Source organism: Fusarium musae, chromosome 6 (assembly GCF_019915245.1).
Source record: "Fusarium musae strain F31 chromosome 6, whole genome shotgun sequence".
NCBI classification, from domain to species: Eukaryota; Fungi; Ascomycota; class Sordariomycetes; order Hypocreales; family Nectriaceae; genus Fusarium; species Fusarium musae.
In genome coordinates, this window is record NC_058392.1 from 3,886,249 (window position 1) to 3,902,694 (window position 16,446).

Consider the following 16,446-nt stretch of genomic DNA (forward strand, 5'->3'; position numbering starts at 1 on the left):
CCACCCTTTTGGATATGGTCCCCTCCTCCAAATCACCACCACCTTCAGCACTCACGGTAGAAGCACTCAACGACCCATAGTTGTCGGACTGTCTCCCTAGAAAGTTCCGTGCACGTCTTTCTCGTCGAATGGTACTACCTATCAGGAGGAAACTGATAGGCGCCGCGAGTGCACGGCCTTCTATTGACTCGAAGATGCCACGAAGATAGCAGTCAGACTCAATGTCTGCAAAGTACTGCCCGTCAAATCTAACTGTGCCATCATTCTCGAACAATGGCGGAGTCTCTCGGTGCAATGTTAACCTTGGCGATCCCACGTACACCTTGGAAGTAAAATTAAGTGCCGCGTTTCTTACTTCGCCGAAGACTGACTCGCCGCGCAAGACTATATCTATTTCTAGATCATGGAACTCCGGCCGACAATCAGCTGACAGCTCTGAAAGATATATATCGAATGAGAAGTAGTCACTTTGGCAGGCCCAACTCCAAGAGGGCGCAATGTATGGGGAAGGAGACTTCAATCTCTTCAGCATTTCTTCGTAGTCAACCACTCTTACTCTAACAGCCCAACAGAGCGATTGATGCATACTATTCTTCCAGAGCCCAGCTGCGTAGTCGTCGTTCAGCCTTTTACTGAATAGCGACGCGATGCCAGCAATGGATGGAAGGAAATCTGTTTTCCGGGTAAGATTATGAAATCGGGGGACGATCTGAGCCACTGTCTTGCTCCATTCTTGATAGATGGCTGCTGTGCTGCCCGAATCGATAGTCACGCGGTCAAGCATGATATACTGCCGGTCTTCAAATCTCGTTCTGTGGAAACCCATCGATTGTGTGAAGTATTTGCATTTGAAGTGGATGTTTTTGTTTGAGAACATGAGAATGCGATTAGATGTGATGCGTTCCTGGAAGGTCCATCCTCTCGCAAGCCAAGGGCTGTAGCGTATTTCTTCAAACGCGTTGGCTTGGTAGAGAGGAGAGTATATTCCAAAGACGTAGGTATCACCAGATTTCTTTCTGACAGGAAGTAGGATTCTATCTGTCCTTTCGATGAATCCTTCCTCGCAATTGTGAGATGATACAGCTGCAACTGTCACGTAGGCGTTGCCATAGATTCGTTCCATCACCGCACATTGCTTGTCCCAATCGGAGGTGTCATCTTGGAGAATGCATAATGCATCGACCCACAAAAATGGGGTAGATAACGCTCTTGTCACAGCCACGGCGTCCTTGATAACTTGTGGCAAAGAGAGTTCTGGAATTCGCTGCTGATGCTGATGGATATTGGCTCTGGTTGTCTTGAGCTGTTTACTTGCATGAGGCTCCGGGCCCCAGCAGTACGTCAAGGCAATGTATCGATGGCTTTCTGCGTCTCGAAATTGAAAATCTTTGGTAAGGACTAAGCTTAACTGATTTTCTCTAACATTAATGAGTCGATCGGGAATGAAGGTTTTGTTGGGGTTGAGGTGGTTGTGTAATATACATGACTCAACCTTCGACTGCATCCATGATAGAGTCTCTTCATTCATATGAGACAATGGAGGCTGAAGTCTCAGAGACGTGCCCATATCGAAATCAGTAGCTGCCGTGATGGGGCAGTCGATATGGAATTCCTCGCCGCCTGTCTCGTTTCATGTCAGCAGTCACACGTGTATCTTCCGATCCTTGGTGTGTACCGGGTCTTATTCTAATCCGTAGAGCCTTTAAGCCATACGATTCGGTGTCATCAATGCGAAACACATAGTGCAGCGACACGGGAACACGTTTCGCTGAGAATGCTCCTACTGATGTATCGCGAATCTCCCACAGAGCCACGGTGTGATCAAGAAACCTGCAGCAATCGCATCTGTCTCCATCTTGACTAAAGGTGTGAGTCAGGAAGCCGGTCGCATTCCAATCCAGATCAACTTCTTGTTCTCGGGCTGCTTCCTCAGCTGGTGGGGGTCTTGGCAACAAGGTATCTGGCGTTATGTCTCTCAGTTGCAGGCATGCGCAGCGCCTGCAAAGCCTGGCAAATTGGTCTGGGGAAATTTCAGAGGCTGCCATTAAGGCGACGTTAGTTGTTGTGAGGAGTGTTTCCAGCTTATGCTGACGTGGCAGTTCTTAAGATAAGTACGCGTGACTAAGCGAGGCAAACGAATGAGGCTGACTTGGCTATCCATGTGTATATTTCGGTACGAAATTGTGAAGTTCATACCTTAGTTATATGTAAAAGTGCTCATTCGGCTTAATTCCGACAGCAACATGAAGTTTGACTCCTCTTCAATGGGTGCATAATACCATGTCAACTAGCTCCACGTTATCTGCTAGACCGCATCAATCTTGGACATGGGCAGAAGAGTTCTCACTGAAGCACACCTACTGGTCCTTTTGTAAGAAAGAAGACCTGTATGCCTACGGTAACATCTTGTATCAATAGCGAAGAATCTCTGATGGATCGTAATTGAACTAAGGAACCATGCTAGGTCCTCAGCCATACTGGTATTCTATTTTATATACTAGGTAGCTGCAATCCAGACAGTAAATAAGTGTAACACATATTGTAAAGTTATGATGATATTAAGACTTTGGATATAAAGCAACGACCTGTAGAATTGCCGACTCCAAAGACATGACCTTCCTAATCAGTGTAGCCTGGGCCAGTAGCATGAACGCCTCACGTCAATCCTTATCTCCGTGTTAAAATTGTCGAAACAAATGCTTGCGATGATTGAATGGCGACGTGTTGAATTAAGCAATAGTAAGTCCCCGCACTTACTCCAGCTCCTCAGGCACAGCGCATGCATGCCCTTACAGTGGTATCTTACAGGGGCCTCACTTGCTCCCGCGCAAAGTAGTCACTGCTCCTATGGCAACTCTCTCGATCCGCGATCTCACTGCCATACACTGGCCCATTACAAGCTGTTCCCCATAACATGTCAGCGCTGGAAATTACAGAATCTCATCTAATGCCGAGGAGTCTGTTCAAATTGCATAATCGAATCCATCAGCATTGCGTACATGGCGGGAATATCCCTTGCCGACCTTCCGAATTTGGGAAAGGCTCTTGTTTTGCACTTGCATGGTAAAACGAAAATCAGCCTGACCGCGTCTCAGGCGCGAGTCAGTCAAAACAGCTCATCAACAGGGCAGAAGTGACTCTTTTTTCGCATTCATGAGATATTTCTATATTAATTACATGGTCGACATCGACCTGCCTGTTAGAGTTGCAGGTGTCCCAAGATGTGCATGACGCGAAACATGTCCTCTATATTGAAGATGGCACTCTAACGTGGGCATCATGCGTTTAGTCATCCCCGGCAAATGCGCTTCTTGTCTACAAGCTTTATGAGCCTGTTCTCAGCTCACCCTCTGATCTTCATATCACTCTGCTTCACCTCCTCCATCCAGCAACACCAACGTTGATCCCTCAAACAACAGCCTTAAAATCCAGAAGCCATCTACCGGCTCCCCACCGAAATTTAACATGACGCCAATTGGAACCGTTACCAACAGCGACAATTTAAGCCTTATACTCCTTTAGGTCCATGATCTGCAACGTCCCGGGTTCCCCTTGGCGATCAAATATGGGGTTCCCTGTTGCAGATCAATCCTTCGGCAAATTCACATGAAAGGAGGTGCTCACTGTTTAAAACCGCGACAATGGCTTGTTTTCCCCCAGGATAAAATACGAGTGTCCTTTTAGGGATTCTCTTGCTTTTTTAATCCAAGAATTGTTCTGCGAAATGGAACTCGGCCTGTCAACCAGCGATGTCAAGCTCATCACCATCATCCAGCAAGTATGCTCCGTTCTATCACTAGTAGGATGTCTCTTCATAATCACAACCTTTTGTCTCTGCGACGCCTTTCACAAACCTATTAATCGGCTTGTGTTTTACGCGTCGTTTGGGAACATCATGGCGAGTGTTTGCTTCATCATGGCGGATTCATTTATTGATGCGCCTGATGGGGCTGGGTGTCAGATACAGGCTTTTTTACTCCACACGTACGTTACACAGTCAATATTGTGAGGCTTGGCTAATTTGTGCAGGTTTGTTGGCGCTGATGCGTTGTGGACCCTTGCGATGGCGATTAATGTCTACCTTGCGTTTTATTATCGCTTTGACGCGCAGCGGTTGAGGAAGATGGAGTTGCTGTATTTACTACTCTGCTACGGTATTCCATTCTTGCCGGCGTTTGTCTTTATCTTCGTCAAGAACGGTGACGGCGTGAGAGTTTATGGTAGCGCAGTTCAATGGTGCTGGATCACTTCATCGTGGGACACGCTACGCATCGCAACATTCTACGGCCCGATATGGTACGTCTACCTCTTTCACAGCTCGTCACAATGCACTAACAATACAGGGTCATAATCGCCATCACCCTCGCAATCTACATCCGATCCGGTGGCACCATCTACCGAAAACGCCAGCAACTCCTAAAAGCACAGGGCTCCGGCTCCGGCGGTCTATCCTACGCCCACCAAAGCACCGTCAACAATAATAACATGAAGACCACCGAAGTGACCATCACCTCCGAGGCGACCCAACCCGATGCGATACAATTACAAAACATGGGTCATCAAGTTAGCATACATGCTATTGATGAACAGCCCCCTCAACCGATTGCTCGTGTAACCAGCACAATGCCCCAACCAGTCCAGCGCCCGGCGATCCGACCCAGCAACGATGTATACCGTGCGGCTTGGGCGTATACAAAAGTCGCGATGTTGTTTTTTGCGGTGATTCTAATTACGTGGATCCCATCTAGTGCTAACAGGATGTATTCGCACATTCACCCTTCGGAGGTTAGTAAGCCTTTGCAGTTTATGAGCGCGACGGTTCTTCCGCTGCAAGGATTTTGGAACGCGGTTATTTATACTGTTACGTCTTGGGCGGCGTGTAAAGCGTTGTTGGAGGAGGGAGGACTTTGGGGGTCGAGAACAAGGATAAGTGAACCAGCTGATAAGGAGCGTGGAAGGAGGAGTAGACTCAAAACTATGATGAACTCGAGGACAGAGGATTCAGAGAGTCTGAGGGAATTGGCTTATCAGAATAAATCTGATGATGGGCGGAGTGTATGAATATGACTACCTTCTTTTTCCTTCTACTTTGAGCAATGATACTAGATACCTTATACTACCAAACAGACATTTATTCACTGCACTAGTGATGTTTAAACCCGGTCGACTGGGCTGTCCCGTGCATGTATGTGACAGTAAGACGCGCTGAAGAGTACAAAACGTAGGTATTATATCACAACAGCTTTAATAGCTGAAGCTCAAGTAAAGTATCCTATGTAACAAAAATGGAGAATAATTGTATAAGGTGGCTTCCTCTAGTAGGTCTTTTATTTTGAAACTCTAGCAGGGTCCACGGTCTCATTGTCGCCCCAATATCCACTCCAATTATTATCTCTAAGATAGGTCTTCCATACCTCATCCTCGTCATCCAGATTGCGACTTGTCTCTTCCAGCATAAACCATGCTGCGGCTGCGCCGACAACCGCGAAACCAGAGCCAATAAGAAAGACAACCCGGTTACCTTTATCAGCGTCATCAGTGTAGCGATTAAGAACCGCTGTAAATACCTTTTTCCAAGTCAGTCCTATTTCTAGATTTGGGCACAGATAGCCAATACTTACCTGAGTACCCAGTGTTGCTCCAACTTTGGCCCATGCCGAGATAATCCCGTTGGCTTGACCACGAATCGAGGTTGGAAATGGTTCAGCAGAAACAAGAGCAATGGTGCTAGATTGTTGTCAATAATCGACTTTCTCGAGAGAGCAAAATACTTACCTTCCGGGGCCGACTTCTCCCAGCGTTAAGAAGATGCCGTACATAACGATAAATAGAGTGAAGATCTTTATTATAGATTGATATGCCCCTCCCAGGATGAAACCAAGAATAGCCTGAAGAAGGAAGCCCAGCGTCATAGTCTGCTTTCTGCCGATCTTATCTGCTAGCCATCCACCGAGGAATGGACCAGGGAGATAGAATGAGTTGATCAGAACTCCCCAACCCAAAGAGACAACCAGAGAATTACCCGGATCGACTCTAGACACAATAGTTGAACTGAAAACTCCAAATGGAATGGAAATCCAATTGTAGATAAACCACGTCCAACCACCTGCCATAAGTCTTCGCCAGTACTTTTTCACTATCAGCAGGTAAGGCTGTTTCTGCCTCTGAAGAGCTGATTTGCGATAGGCGGTGGAAACGGCCATCTTGAGGCGAAAGTAGAAGATGCTCAGAGGAGGAAGCATACCGGCAGCAAAGGATAACCTCCAGACTAGTTCGTACTTTTCCTGCTTCTCGTGGACGCAGAGTAGTAGAATCATTGGAACCAAACCACCAAAGCAATAACCGAGGGAAGCAGCAACTTCACTCATGATTGCAAATATGAAACCTCGTCGCTTGCGGAATCCGCTGGCCTCGTCTGTGGCTTCCATGGCACCAGCGCCTAAACGTATTGGTGTCAGGGCAACTCTTCATCTCCCCTCAACAGGCACGTAGCACATTGGGAAACTTACCGGTGACAGGGTACTCTCCTCCAGCGCCCACTCCAGTAACACCTCGCCCAACAACCAGCATCCACAGCAACCCCGTATGTGATGTCCCGCTGGCGGCGGTGCTGAGGATCATTCCAACTGTAAGGATGATGGTGGTGGCAATAGCTCCAGTCTTGCGGCCATAATGGTCCGCGATGAAGCCAAAGAGGATCATGCCGAGTATCATGCCAATCAGGAAGGAATTCGAGAGCCGAGAGTACATTGATGAAGTCATGGCATCTGGGTATAAGACATCAAACAAGAGTGACACGCTTCCAATCACAGAAGCGTTGCTGAAAGCAAAAGCCATCATCAGTGCCAGCCGACTAGAAGCGAGCAACGAAATAATCAACTTACTAGGAATCCGAGGCAACAGCAATTGACATGAAACTGAGCGTGACCCATACCGAGAGTCTGCTGAATTTCGTCTCGGTCAGATGGCCGGCCTCGACGCTCTGGGCATCCGTAACCTCAAGAGTCTCGGGGCCGCCATCTCCCTTCTGGGGATATTGTGAGACGCTCTGACTGTTGCTGACAAGTTCCATTCTAAGTATCGATTTGTCAAGGAACCTACAATGTTGCCTAGTATTGGTTCGCCGCTGGATAATGGGGCAGCCAGCATCCTTTTAATATTTGTAATAATCATCGGCCAACATCCCAAGTTTGCCCCATCATCGACGCTACTGTGGTTAGCGAGGTCGGCATCTGTTGAGATAATGACGCTGGTTAGGAAGAGCGAATCAAAGGACAGAATGATATCTTTATTCTAGCTCACTAGAGGTATTAAATAGAGAAGGCCAGGATGTACCGCACTACGATCTAGCCTAATTAGGGTGTCAAATAGAGAACTATTCCATACTGGCCAATGCTAGCCCATTTGAGATATTCAATCGAGAACAAATGTTTCGTCTCTAGTTTATAATCTATAGTTTCAAACCTCATAGATTCGTCTCTCCAGGCATTGGCCTGATTCGGGTATTAAAAAGAGAACCACTTTATTTTATTCTATGCTAACCCATCCAAGATCTTATGTCGAGAAGCGCACCTTCTACCCCGCAGATTATCGAGATCCTTAGTACAGAACACTAACACTGAAGGGGCCACTACATTCCGATAACGAACGGCCTCATGTAAACGAGAGGCTGTTTATTCCGAGACAATGGGTAATGCAATATCTGGTCGTTCTTTTCCCCCTCCCTTGCATTTCTTTCTCATATTGTTCCTTATCTACGAACCCTTCAATACACAGGTCATTGGTTTCAACTTCCTCCATCGTCACTATGTCTCCTGCGCCCTCACCTCTCCAGGTTCGTGAGAACGAAAAAATCACACTCAGTGACGGAACTATTCTCTCAGCTTTGATTTGGCTCCCGGAAGACGCCGAAGATAACCCAGTGCCTGCAATTCTTGAGTACATTCCCTACCGGAAACGTGATGGAACCAGTCATCGAGATGCCCTCAATCATCCTTACATTGCATCACACGGATATGCATGCATTCGGGTCGACATGCGCGGTTCAGGAGACTCTGAAGGCCTTCTTTTGGGTGAATATCTCAAACAAGAGCAGGATGACGGCCTTCAAGTCTTGCGTTGGATTGCATCAAGGACCTGGTGCACTGGCTCTATTGGTATAATCGGTATTTCTTGGGGAGGTTTCAATGGACTTCAGATCGCGGCTCTTGATCCCCCTGAACTCAAAGCCATTATATCGATCTGCTCAACCGACGACCGCTACGACAATGATGTCCACTACCAGGGGGGCTGTCAGCTGGTCGAGAACTTTCTCTGGGGTGCGACTATGTTTTCTATTGCTCCTACACCACCAGATCCTGCCCTCGTTGGTAACAAGTGGCGCAAAATGTGGATGGATCGCCTTGAGCTTGGAACGCCATACATTGCGGATTGGCATCGACATCAAAGACGAGATGAATTCTGGAGACACGCTTCCATTTGCGAAGACTATGCTGCCGTTAAGTGCCCTGTCTACCTTGTGGGTGGATGGCATGATCCATACTCAAATTCTATCTTCCGGATGCTTGAGAATCTTACATGCCCAAAGAAAGGATTAGTCGGGCCATGGGCTCACAAATATCCAAACTTTGCAAAGCCCGGTCCCCAGATTGGCTTTTTACAAGAGTCTCTCCGGTGGTGGGACAAATGGCTCAAGGGTGTGGAAACCAACATCATGCAAGAGCCTATGCTAAGGTGTTACGTGAACGACACTGTTGGCCCGAAGAGACTCTACAACCACCGTCCTGGGCGATGGGTTGCCGAAATCAACTGGCCCTCTGATAGCCTGGACCCGATGTATATGGGGCTCGCAGCAGGGCAGCTCCTTGTCACACCACGTCAGAATGTGGAGTATCTGACGCTTAAATCCCCTCAGACCACCGGATTTGCTGCAGGAAGATGGATCTCTTATGGCACAGAATGGGATATGCCGGGAGACCAAAGGGAAGAAGAGATCGGATCTTTGGTATTTGACGGCCCAACTCTCACCCAAGCCTTGGATATCCTCGGTCCTGCGAACCTTGATCTACGTGTTGCCAGTGATAAAAGATGGGCCTTTATTGCAGCAGTGCTATCAGAAGTCTTGGCTGATGGCAGCGTTACAAAGTTGTCGTACGGTCTATTGAACCTCACCCACCGAGATAGTCACGTCGATCTGCAAGACCTCCAGCCAGGCCATTTTTATACCGTCAGAATCCAGCTGAACGAATGTGGCCAGCGAATCAGTGCAGGCAGCCGACTTCGCCTTGCTCTATCATCTGCATACTTCCCTATTGTTTGGCCGTCACCCGAGGCCCCAACTTTGACAATCGATTGCTCTTCAAGCCAACTAGAGATTCCAATGCGGAAAGAAAACCCGCTGGACAATCAATTGAGACCTTTTGAGCCAGCGGTGAATGGTCCGCCGCTGAAGGCGGCCGTACTGCGTCCTGCTGGGGCCAAATCCAGCATCACCCGAGACTTGGAAACTGACGAGGTCACCATTGTCTATGACAACGACGAAGGATTATTTGAAAATCAAGACAACGGTTGGCGGTTTGGTGGAACGACCAAAGTCAGCTGCCACGTTCGGCCGGACGATCCCCTGTCGGCACGCGCTGAGCAGGTCTTTCGTCAAGAGTTTGGCCGTGGTGATCTCCATTTGGCAATCGACGGCCGAGCTGAAATGACTGCTACCAAGACAGACTGGCACATATCCACCCACATGGAAGCTTGGGAGAACGAGGAAAGAATCTTCGAGAAGCAGCACAAGTATATAATCCCACGCGACCACATGTAACATAGAACCCGTTCATTAATAAGTGGTATCAAAAGTTCACATTGCTAAGAGAGGCTCGCCTCTATTTTCCCACGCTCGAGCCACAAGAATCCAATCATCATCTGAACTCTCCCAAAACTCCTCAAGAAAGCGCAGAATATTAGAGTAGTATTGGAAAGGAGAGCTCCTGACCAGATCGTGACACAATTGACGGACAAGTTGGATCCTATCATGGTATCCATGACAAGAAATCCCAGACATCAAGATAGGCCATGATAGACCTGGTAGATAGCTTCCTCTAGCGATGGCCTTTTCGAGTAGTCTGAATAATTTAGAGCGGTGAACTTCTTCAAAGCCCCCAATGCTTTCAACACCAAGTCGTCTGCAAGCATATATCAGCCCAGCTTGGTGAAAGGCCTCAATAAGAAGAGTTGTTTCCGAGAGGTGGGCGTCTCTGGAAGGCTTCAATGTTCGTCCGACTGCCATATATGTAGCTGCTCTGGCGAGTTCAAGTTCGTCTTCGAGCTCCTCGAGGAACCCGGGGTCACCACCAGGGGTTCCTTCGGTATTTGGCGATGTCGAGGCAGTGGTTATCCTATGTATGCCTAGTAGAAAATGGCCAAACGGAACTGAACCACTATCTAACCTGGGCATAGCGACATCTCGGACAAGATCGGGATCAAAAAGGGTAGTACATGCCATTATGTCAAGACTTGCGACTTGATTCGCAATAAAGGTGAAAAGTTCATTATCAGTAGCTCCTTTGGTCAAGTGAGACTTTATCAGAGTTCTTGTAGCTCTCAAGTGGAAAACTGCATCAGCCGTGCTACAGTCCAGGAGAGAGTGATTGCACACCACGAGGGTAGCCGCAAGCACTGCATCTGTAGCCTCTTGGTGCCCTGTAGGTAGCGTGTGCTTTCCATTGGTTCCCATGCTGGTCAAGGTTCGGATTTGATCAGTGATCAATGTGATGGCCTTGAGATGGGCCTTTTGCGAGAAGCCGCTCGTTGTGCTGGCCGACGCATAGCTTTGGTAAGCAGCTGATAGCCCGATGATAGCATACCGTAGGGCAGGCTGTGTATGCGCCAGGCGAACGACGAGGCGCGTGTACCCATTCTCTGGTGAGTGCACCCATACGTTCTTCGGGGCGAGCTCCAGTGTGAAATATTCTAACAACTGATTCACCGCTTCTTGGGATGGCTCATCGAGTTCGTCATGGGCAAGAGGGCGAGATTGGGCTGTGCTAGGGACAGCTTCTGGAGACGGAAGAGTGGCTGGTTCAAGAGTAGGTGCTGGAAGGCCCTTGAACTTACCACGGCTCGCAATCGAGTTGACCCATCGGATCTGGCGTTTGTATCCAGGACAGGACAGTCCTCGTCCCGTGCACTTCAGACAATGCGGGGTAGTACGGTCGCAGCGAATGCGGCGCAAGGAACAAGTCTTGCAGTCTAGTAACTTCAGCACACAATGTCTGTAGAGATGTTTATTTTGTATTAGAAGAAAGAGGAAATTCATACCTTGTAGAATCTTCATGTTCATGGCCTTGTTCAAAATCCCCTCTTGTAGGTAGTTTCCTATAGATATGACCTCACTGAAGATCCACTAAGAGAGACTACAGTATATACCCGCCGTTTTCCCGGTTTATACTGGCGGTCTCCTAGACCCATCAGTTGGAGAAAACATGTGCCAAGCTTGATGATAAAATTGCTTGTCACTTTTGTGCAGACATTTGGTCAAAAACAGGCTTTTTACCGTGCCCTTCCGCGTTCTAGCCCTCGTTTTATGCTGCTACTCGTGTGCAAACGATGAGCATCGTGAAGTACCTTATTTTTACATAGTGCGAAACGCTTCTTCGCATGACTCTATCAATCAGGCCATCTCAAGCTGTTCAGTCCGCAGCCCGATTGAATAACACCGTTAAAATGACAGAAACAAGTGGTCATCTACTTAAATACTTCGTTTTATTACAGTAACATTTGTCGCAGTGAGGCTGTCATCTTTAATCAGACCATACTCACTTTTTCAGGTGGCGTTGACTATTAGCTCGCCTATGCAATCAGCCTCACACTATCTCACCGCTCAACGGTCCGCAACGGTAAGCACACACAACAAGGCAACCGTTTCGACAAGAGACAACAAGTCTAAGACATTCCCCATGCAAGCCACCGTTACGAAACCTGTCGAATTTGCAGGGATCCTTACCGTGCTGACAATTTGGTTGGCTTGTTGGTTGTCGAGACACCGGCAACTTTCCCCGCCTACCAATATTTTGATTGGACGTGCATAGAATCAGGCTGCCCATTGTGAAGAAAAAAAGCAAAGGCCTACGGGAGTGGCCTCCTTTTTTCTTCATCTCATTTGTTTTTTTTTTTTGGTTTTTTTTTTGTGTGCTGTGTCTGTTTGTCGAATCGTTCTTTTCACATCAATTTATCTCTAGCAATGTCGCTGATGCATAGCGAATTGCTGTTCTTCTAAAGTCAATTATAGCACGCGACGTTCGATACTGCTGGAGACACTAACTAGGCAACTGGCACTATAATGGCGGAGCAAGCTAGACCGGCCCCCGCCAGAGGTATTCCCCCGGGCATACATTCATCGCGAGTCGCCCAGATACATAAAATCATTCAGCAATGGACACCTCTGCTGCATCCTACAAAGTCGCCTGAAGAGAAGTATCAGGAGAGGCACAGGGAAGCGCAAGCGCACTTTGAAGTGGCGGCGGCCTCAGCATGCGTGCAATCCGATGCAGAGAGGCTGGATGCCCTTCAGTCCTGTATTAACCAGCTTAAGGAACTACAGGCGGAACGTGAAGCTGATAAGGAAGATGAAGAGAGTAAATACCAGCAGCTGTTCTTGGAGCAGCAGGAGGCTCTTGTCATGGATTTGATCGATACATTCGGCCCTGAGTTGGGAGATCAAGTGTGCAACAAGTGGCGACAGCGTGCACAGCTGCCTGTGAACAGTTCTGCTCGCTTGGACGCTTCTGCTGGTTCACCGACCGAAGTGGCCCCAAGCTCATCATACTTTACCCCGAATGCAAGCCCTGTTTTACAGGCATTCCGCCCGCCGATTCCCAGAGCGCAGAACGAGTCCACTCCCATCCTTCCTACACCGAGGGATCAAGAGATACATACCCCCAGCCGACCTCTAGATGAAACCCAACAGTCTTCGACAGCCCAACAAAAGAGACCTGCGAATACTCCTCAAGGGAGTCTCCCCCGCCCGCCAAAGCGATCCCGATCGAATGCGCCTCAACCACGAGGCCCTCTCACCGGCGACCGAGCCATCGACTTCGATGACGTCTACCAAGACGGCAATGCCCCGACGAAGTACATAATTACAGAACACAAGGGCTTCTGGTATATCCTTGAGTGTAAGAAGCACAAGCTGCACTTCGTGAGCAACAACCCCATCCATGGAGCTCGCAGGCACTTGACCGCTGGGACCCACGGCCATATGAACGCCAATTACGATGAGGCAGTTCGTATACTGGGGACGAGGGTTCTTAACTGTGATGAAGACAAGGCCAAGCGGAACAACCTTGCCGCGCAGAGACCTACGTATGCGCAGTATGGTCGACCGCTTAGCAGTGTCTCAGCCGGGTCTTCGCACTCCAACAACGGGGGACCTCAGACACGAAGTACACAGTTCCTCACTGGGATCGACCCCCAGCCCGGCGAGGTGTACACTACCTTCTGGAAGAAGACGAAGCGATTCTTCGCTATCCTTGTGTTACCTTGGGGTAGTTTTCGGCAGTTTGGCTGGGATATGAATCTCATGGACAACACAGCCCTTCTGAAGAAGCATATTCCTGTTTGCTATGATTACGACCCTGCTACTGGGACTGTTGACTGGGCTGAGAACTACGGGCCTGGGGAAAAGTACCATTATAAACGCAAGTACCCAATCATGTACTTCGACGCAGATGTTTTTCCTTGGGAGTGTGCTATCGGGTGGGTCGCCGTCAATGAGTTCCGTGCTTACGATCCTAACGACGAGGGGATTGATCATAAAGATCAGGTTAATGAGTTTATCCTGCGGATGAAGGATAGGGATCGTTTGAGGAATGGTGAGGAAGAGTCGGGAGAAGCAGGTAAGTCAACCGAAAAGCTAAAGGTGCGTGGCTAATGGTTTACGTGGCAGAACATCAAGATGGTGACGCGGCGATGGGTGATGTCTCGGATGAGCAGCAGTGTACGGAGGTTGAGCAGCCACCGCTGGGATCATGCATGCGTCTGGCGATTGAGATTCCGGATGATGATAGTGACACTGAAGAGGGATCGGGCATGATGCCGCAATATGATGACTACACGGAGGAGGGGACGCGGGTCAAGACTGAGCCGATGAACCAAGGAACTCCTACACAGCCCTCCGATGCTGCTACGGCGCAAGCAACTACTACCAGGTCAGAAACGGTTAACCCGTGGCACGGCCTTGATCATGTACCGGTTGTTCCCAACCCCATCCCAGCGCTTGATGCCAATGGCGTCCTCCATCCTTCCGTCCCAAGCACTCCTACGGTCGAGAGCCCCGGTGTCTCTTCTTCTAGTGCCCATCTCAGACCTAGCGGACATATGTATGATCATCTACACTCACCATGCGTGACTGCACCCCCACCGCAAGAGCACCATACCGCTCCCATCGTCGACACCAGCCCCCGAGCTCCGGAAGCAGTGATGACTCCTGGATATCCTTTACCAGCTCCTCTGGCGCGTATGAACGATCACGCTGTCTCTGAGAACTCAGCTCGGTTGGACCTGTATGGCTATCTAGCTCCTGGGCATAGCGCACCCATGAGTGCAGACGTTGCAGGGGTTGCCGGGTCAGAATGGATGACTCCTGCTCAGACGGCGACAGAGGGAGCGCGGGACCGTGAGATCGATATCCGCAACAATGCCGCCAGACGATCTTATTGGCGGCAGCCTTTCATTACCGACGATGACTGATGAAGAGTCATACATACTCGGAGGACTCGAAAATAAAAAATACATATTACTCTATTAATATCTTCTTGTACATAGTAAACCTAATCTAAAGCTTAGGCACAGCGACACCCTCCCTCAACCTCATAATAGACTGCTGCGTATTACTCGCCACTAAATTCCCATGTGCATCCCATAACTTCCCCTCCGAATACGTCCTATTCCCGCCTCCCCTACTAGTCTTCCTCTCCCTAACATGCCACTCCCCCAGCTTAACATCCGGCACAAAGATCCTCAACGCAAAATCCAGCGTCGAACACGCAGCCGTGTCATCAAACCACAAATGATTATGACTCAATGGCAAGAATGAAAGACCGCCGTCCATGAGGAATGCTAGCGCGCTCATGTTGGCGGTTGGCGTGGAGAGGTCGTGTAGCGCGCGCTGCCACTCGGCGGATACCTTTTGGGTGATGGGGAGGTGGTCTTGTGTTGTTTTGACGTGTCGTGATGCGCCGGAGAGGTTTTGGGCGGACACGCCTTCGGTGCAGTACCGCGTCTCGAAGAAATCTGCATTCGCAGCGAAGGATCTTGTGAATTCTTGTCCTTGCTTCTCCGTAATACTACCCTTCTCCAACAACCCTTTCACTAGTTCCTCTAAATTCGGACAATCCTCCGCCCTTGGCCATTTCGAGCACGTCGGTTCAGAGTAATCCCAGCTAGAAGGTTCAATGACATGAAAATCCGCGAGGACTTCCATACAAACGCGGAACTTCCCATTGGGCTGCTGCTGCTTGACCTGAACCCTCCGCGTCGCGAAAGATCGCGTATCGCGAATGTTTGTCACGCTGCAGTGGAGTTTCTTATCTGTTGATGCGGGGCCGTGGAAGTGCCCGAGGACGGAGTAGAGTGACATGGAGGCGGGTGCTGTTTGGCACGCTGCGTTGACGGCGATGCTGGCTGTGCAGCCGCCGTAGGCTATGGGCATGGCGTTGCCCATCCTGATGGGGTTGAGGCGGGAGACGTATTCTCCGGGGGAGACTTGGTCTACTGCCACTTGTTCTGCTAGTGTTGGTGCCATCTTGCTACTGTAGATGTAAAGAGAGGGTTGTTGAATGGAGTTGTGTTGGTGATAGGAGATGCTCATGACTTCAAATAGTTATTAGGATTAAGCTCGGGAGTAAGTGGGTCTACCTCGGTTCGGCTACTCAAGAGTGGATACTAGATCTTGTGCTTATCTCGATAAGATGCGTTGTATCGTGATGCAACAGTCAAATTGCGTGGCATTGCAGAACTAGCTGCATTGTGTGTACTGTATTACGATGCAGAGTTGCACTGGCTACTGTAAGCTAAGGTTTACATTCCCTGTCATGACGAGACGCCGTGGGTGCCTTTCGGAGATAATTATAAATTGCGGATAAATACCCAAAATGTCGGAACGAATTATAAATAGCGGATCATTATTCATCCGCAGCCAACATCCTACACTCTTTTTAGCAAGAACTCGCATTACCAGACAGCATATCTATAGTATAAAAATTTAATAAAGGCATTTACTATATCTGATTTACTACTATAGACCTTTTTATATTTATTCAAATGGGCTTATTGAGTCTCGGTCTATAGAATCATGAGCTGATTGGCCAGCCAACTCACGAGCAAATTGGAAACACGCTTTGGCTAACTGCGGTGTCCATGTAGGCCAATCACAGGCTTAACACGTAATGGAGT

The 16,446-nt window shown here is 48.8% G+C and overlaps 6 protein-coding genes across 6 annotated transcripts; 3 read left to right on the forward strand and 3 right to left on the reverse strand.

Annotated features, from left to right (window-relative positions):
• Positions 1 to 4,063: 4,063 nt before the first annotated feature.
• Positions 4,064 to 4,754, forward strand: J7337_009048 (uncharacterized protein; the record flags this gene model as incomplete). The annotated part of the gene is made up of 3 exons (XM_044826650.1): positions 4,064 to 4,296; positions 4,344 to 4,698; positions 4,749 to 4,754. 3 exons carry the CDS (start codon positions 4,064 to 4,066, stop codon positions 4,752 to 4,754), a joined length of 594 nt encoding a protein of 197 aa, XP_044679567.1.
• A 573-nt stretch (positions 4,755 to 5,327) lies between these two features.
• Positions 5,328 to 7,072, reverse strand: J7337_009049 (uncharacterized protein; the record flags this gene model as incomplete). Its single annotated transcript, XM_044826651.1, has 5 exons — positions 5,328 to 5,567; positions 5,622 to 5,727; positions 5,776 to 6,439; positions 6,510 to 6,853; positions 6,885 to 7,072. The coding sequence occupies 5 exons, from the start codon at positions 7,070 to 7,072 to the stop codon at positions 5,328 to 5,330; spliced, it is 1,542 nt and encodes a 513-aa protein (XP_044679568.1).
• Positions 7,073 to 7,807: 735 nt separating this feature from the next.
• On the forward strand, positions 7,808 to 9,817 carry J7337_009050 (uncharacterized protein; the record flags this gene model as incomplete). The annotated part of the gene is made up of 1 exon (XM_044826652.1): positions 7,808 to 9,817. One exon carries the CDS (start codon positions 7,808 to 7,810, stop codon positions 9,815 to 9,817), a length of 2,010 nt encoding a protein of 669 aa, XP_044679569.1.
• Positions 9,818 to 9,853: 36 nt separating this feature from the next.
• On the reverse strand, positions 9,854 to 11,329 carry J7337_009051 (uncharacterized protein; the record flags this gene model as incomplete). Its single annotated transcript, XM_044826653.1, has 2 exons — positions 9,854 to 11,244; positions 11,314 to 11,329. 2 exons carry the CDS (start codon positions 11,327 to 11,329, stop codon positions 9,854 to 9,856), a joined length of 1,407 nt encoding a protein of 468 aa, XP_044679570.1.
• A 1,005-nt stretch (positions 11,330 to 12,334) lies between these two features.
• J7337_009052 (uncharacterized protein) lies at positions 12,335 to 14,742 on the forward strand (the record flags this gene model as incomplete). The annotated part of the gene is made up of 2 exons (XM_044826654.1): positions 12,335 to 13,889; positions 13,940 to 14,742. 2 exons carry the CDS (start codon positions 12,335 to 12,337, stop codon positions 14,740 to 14,742), a joined length of 2,358 nt encoding a protein of 785 aa, XP_044679571.1.
• Positions 14,743 to 15,372: 630 nt separating this feature from the next.
• J7337_009053 (uncharacterized protein) lies at positions 15,373 to 15,796 on the reverse strand (the record flags this gene model as incomplete). The annotated part of the gene is made up of 2 exons (XM_044826655.1): positions 15,373 to 15,434; positions 15,478 to 15,796. The coding sequence occupies 2 exons, from the start codon at positions 15,794 to 15,796 to the stop codon at positions 15,373 to 15,375; spliced, it is 381 nt and encodes a 126-aa protein (XP_044679572.1).
• Positions 15,797 to 16,446: the final 650 nt, after the last annotated feature.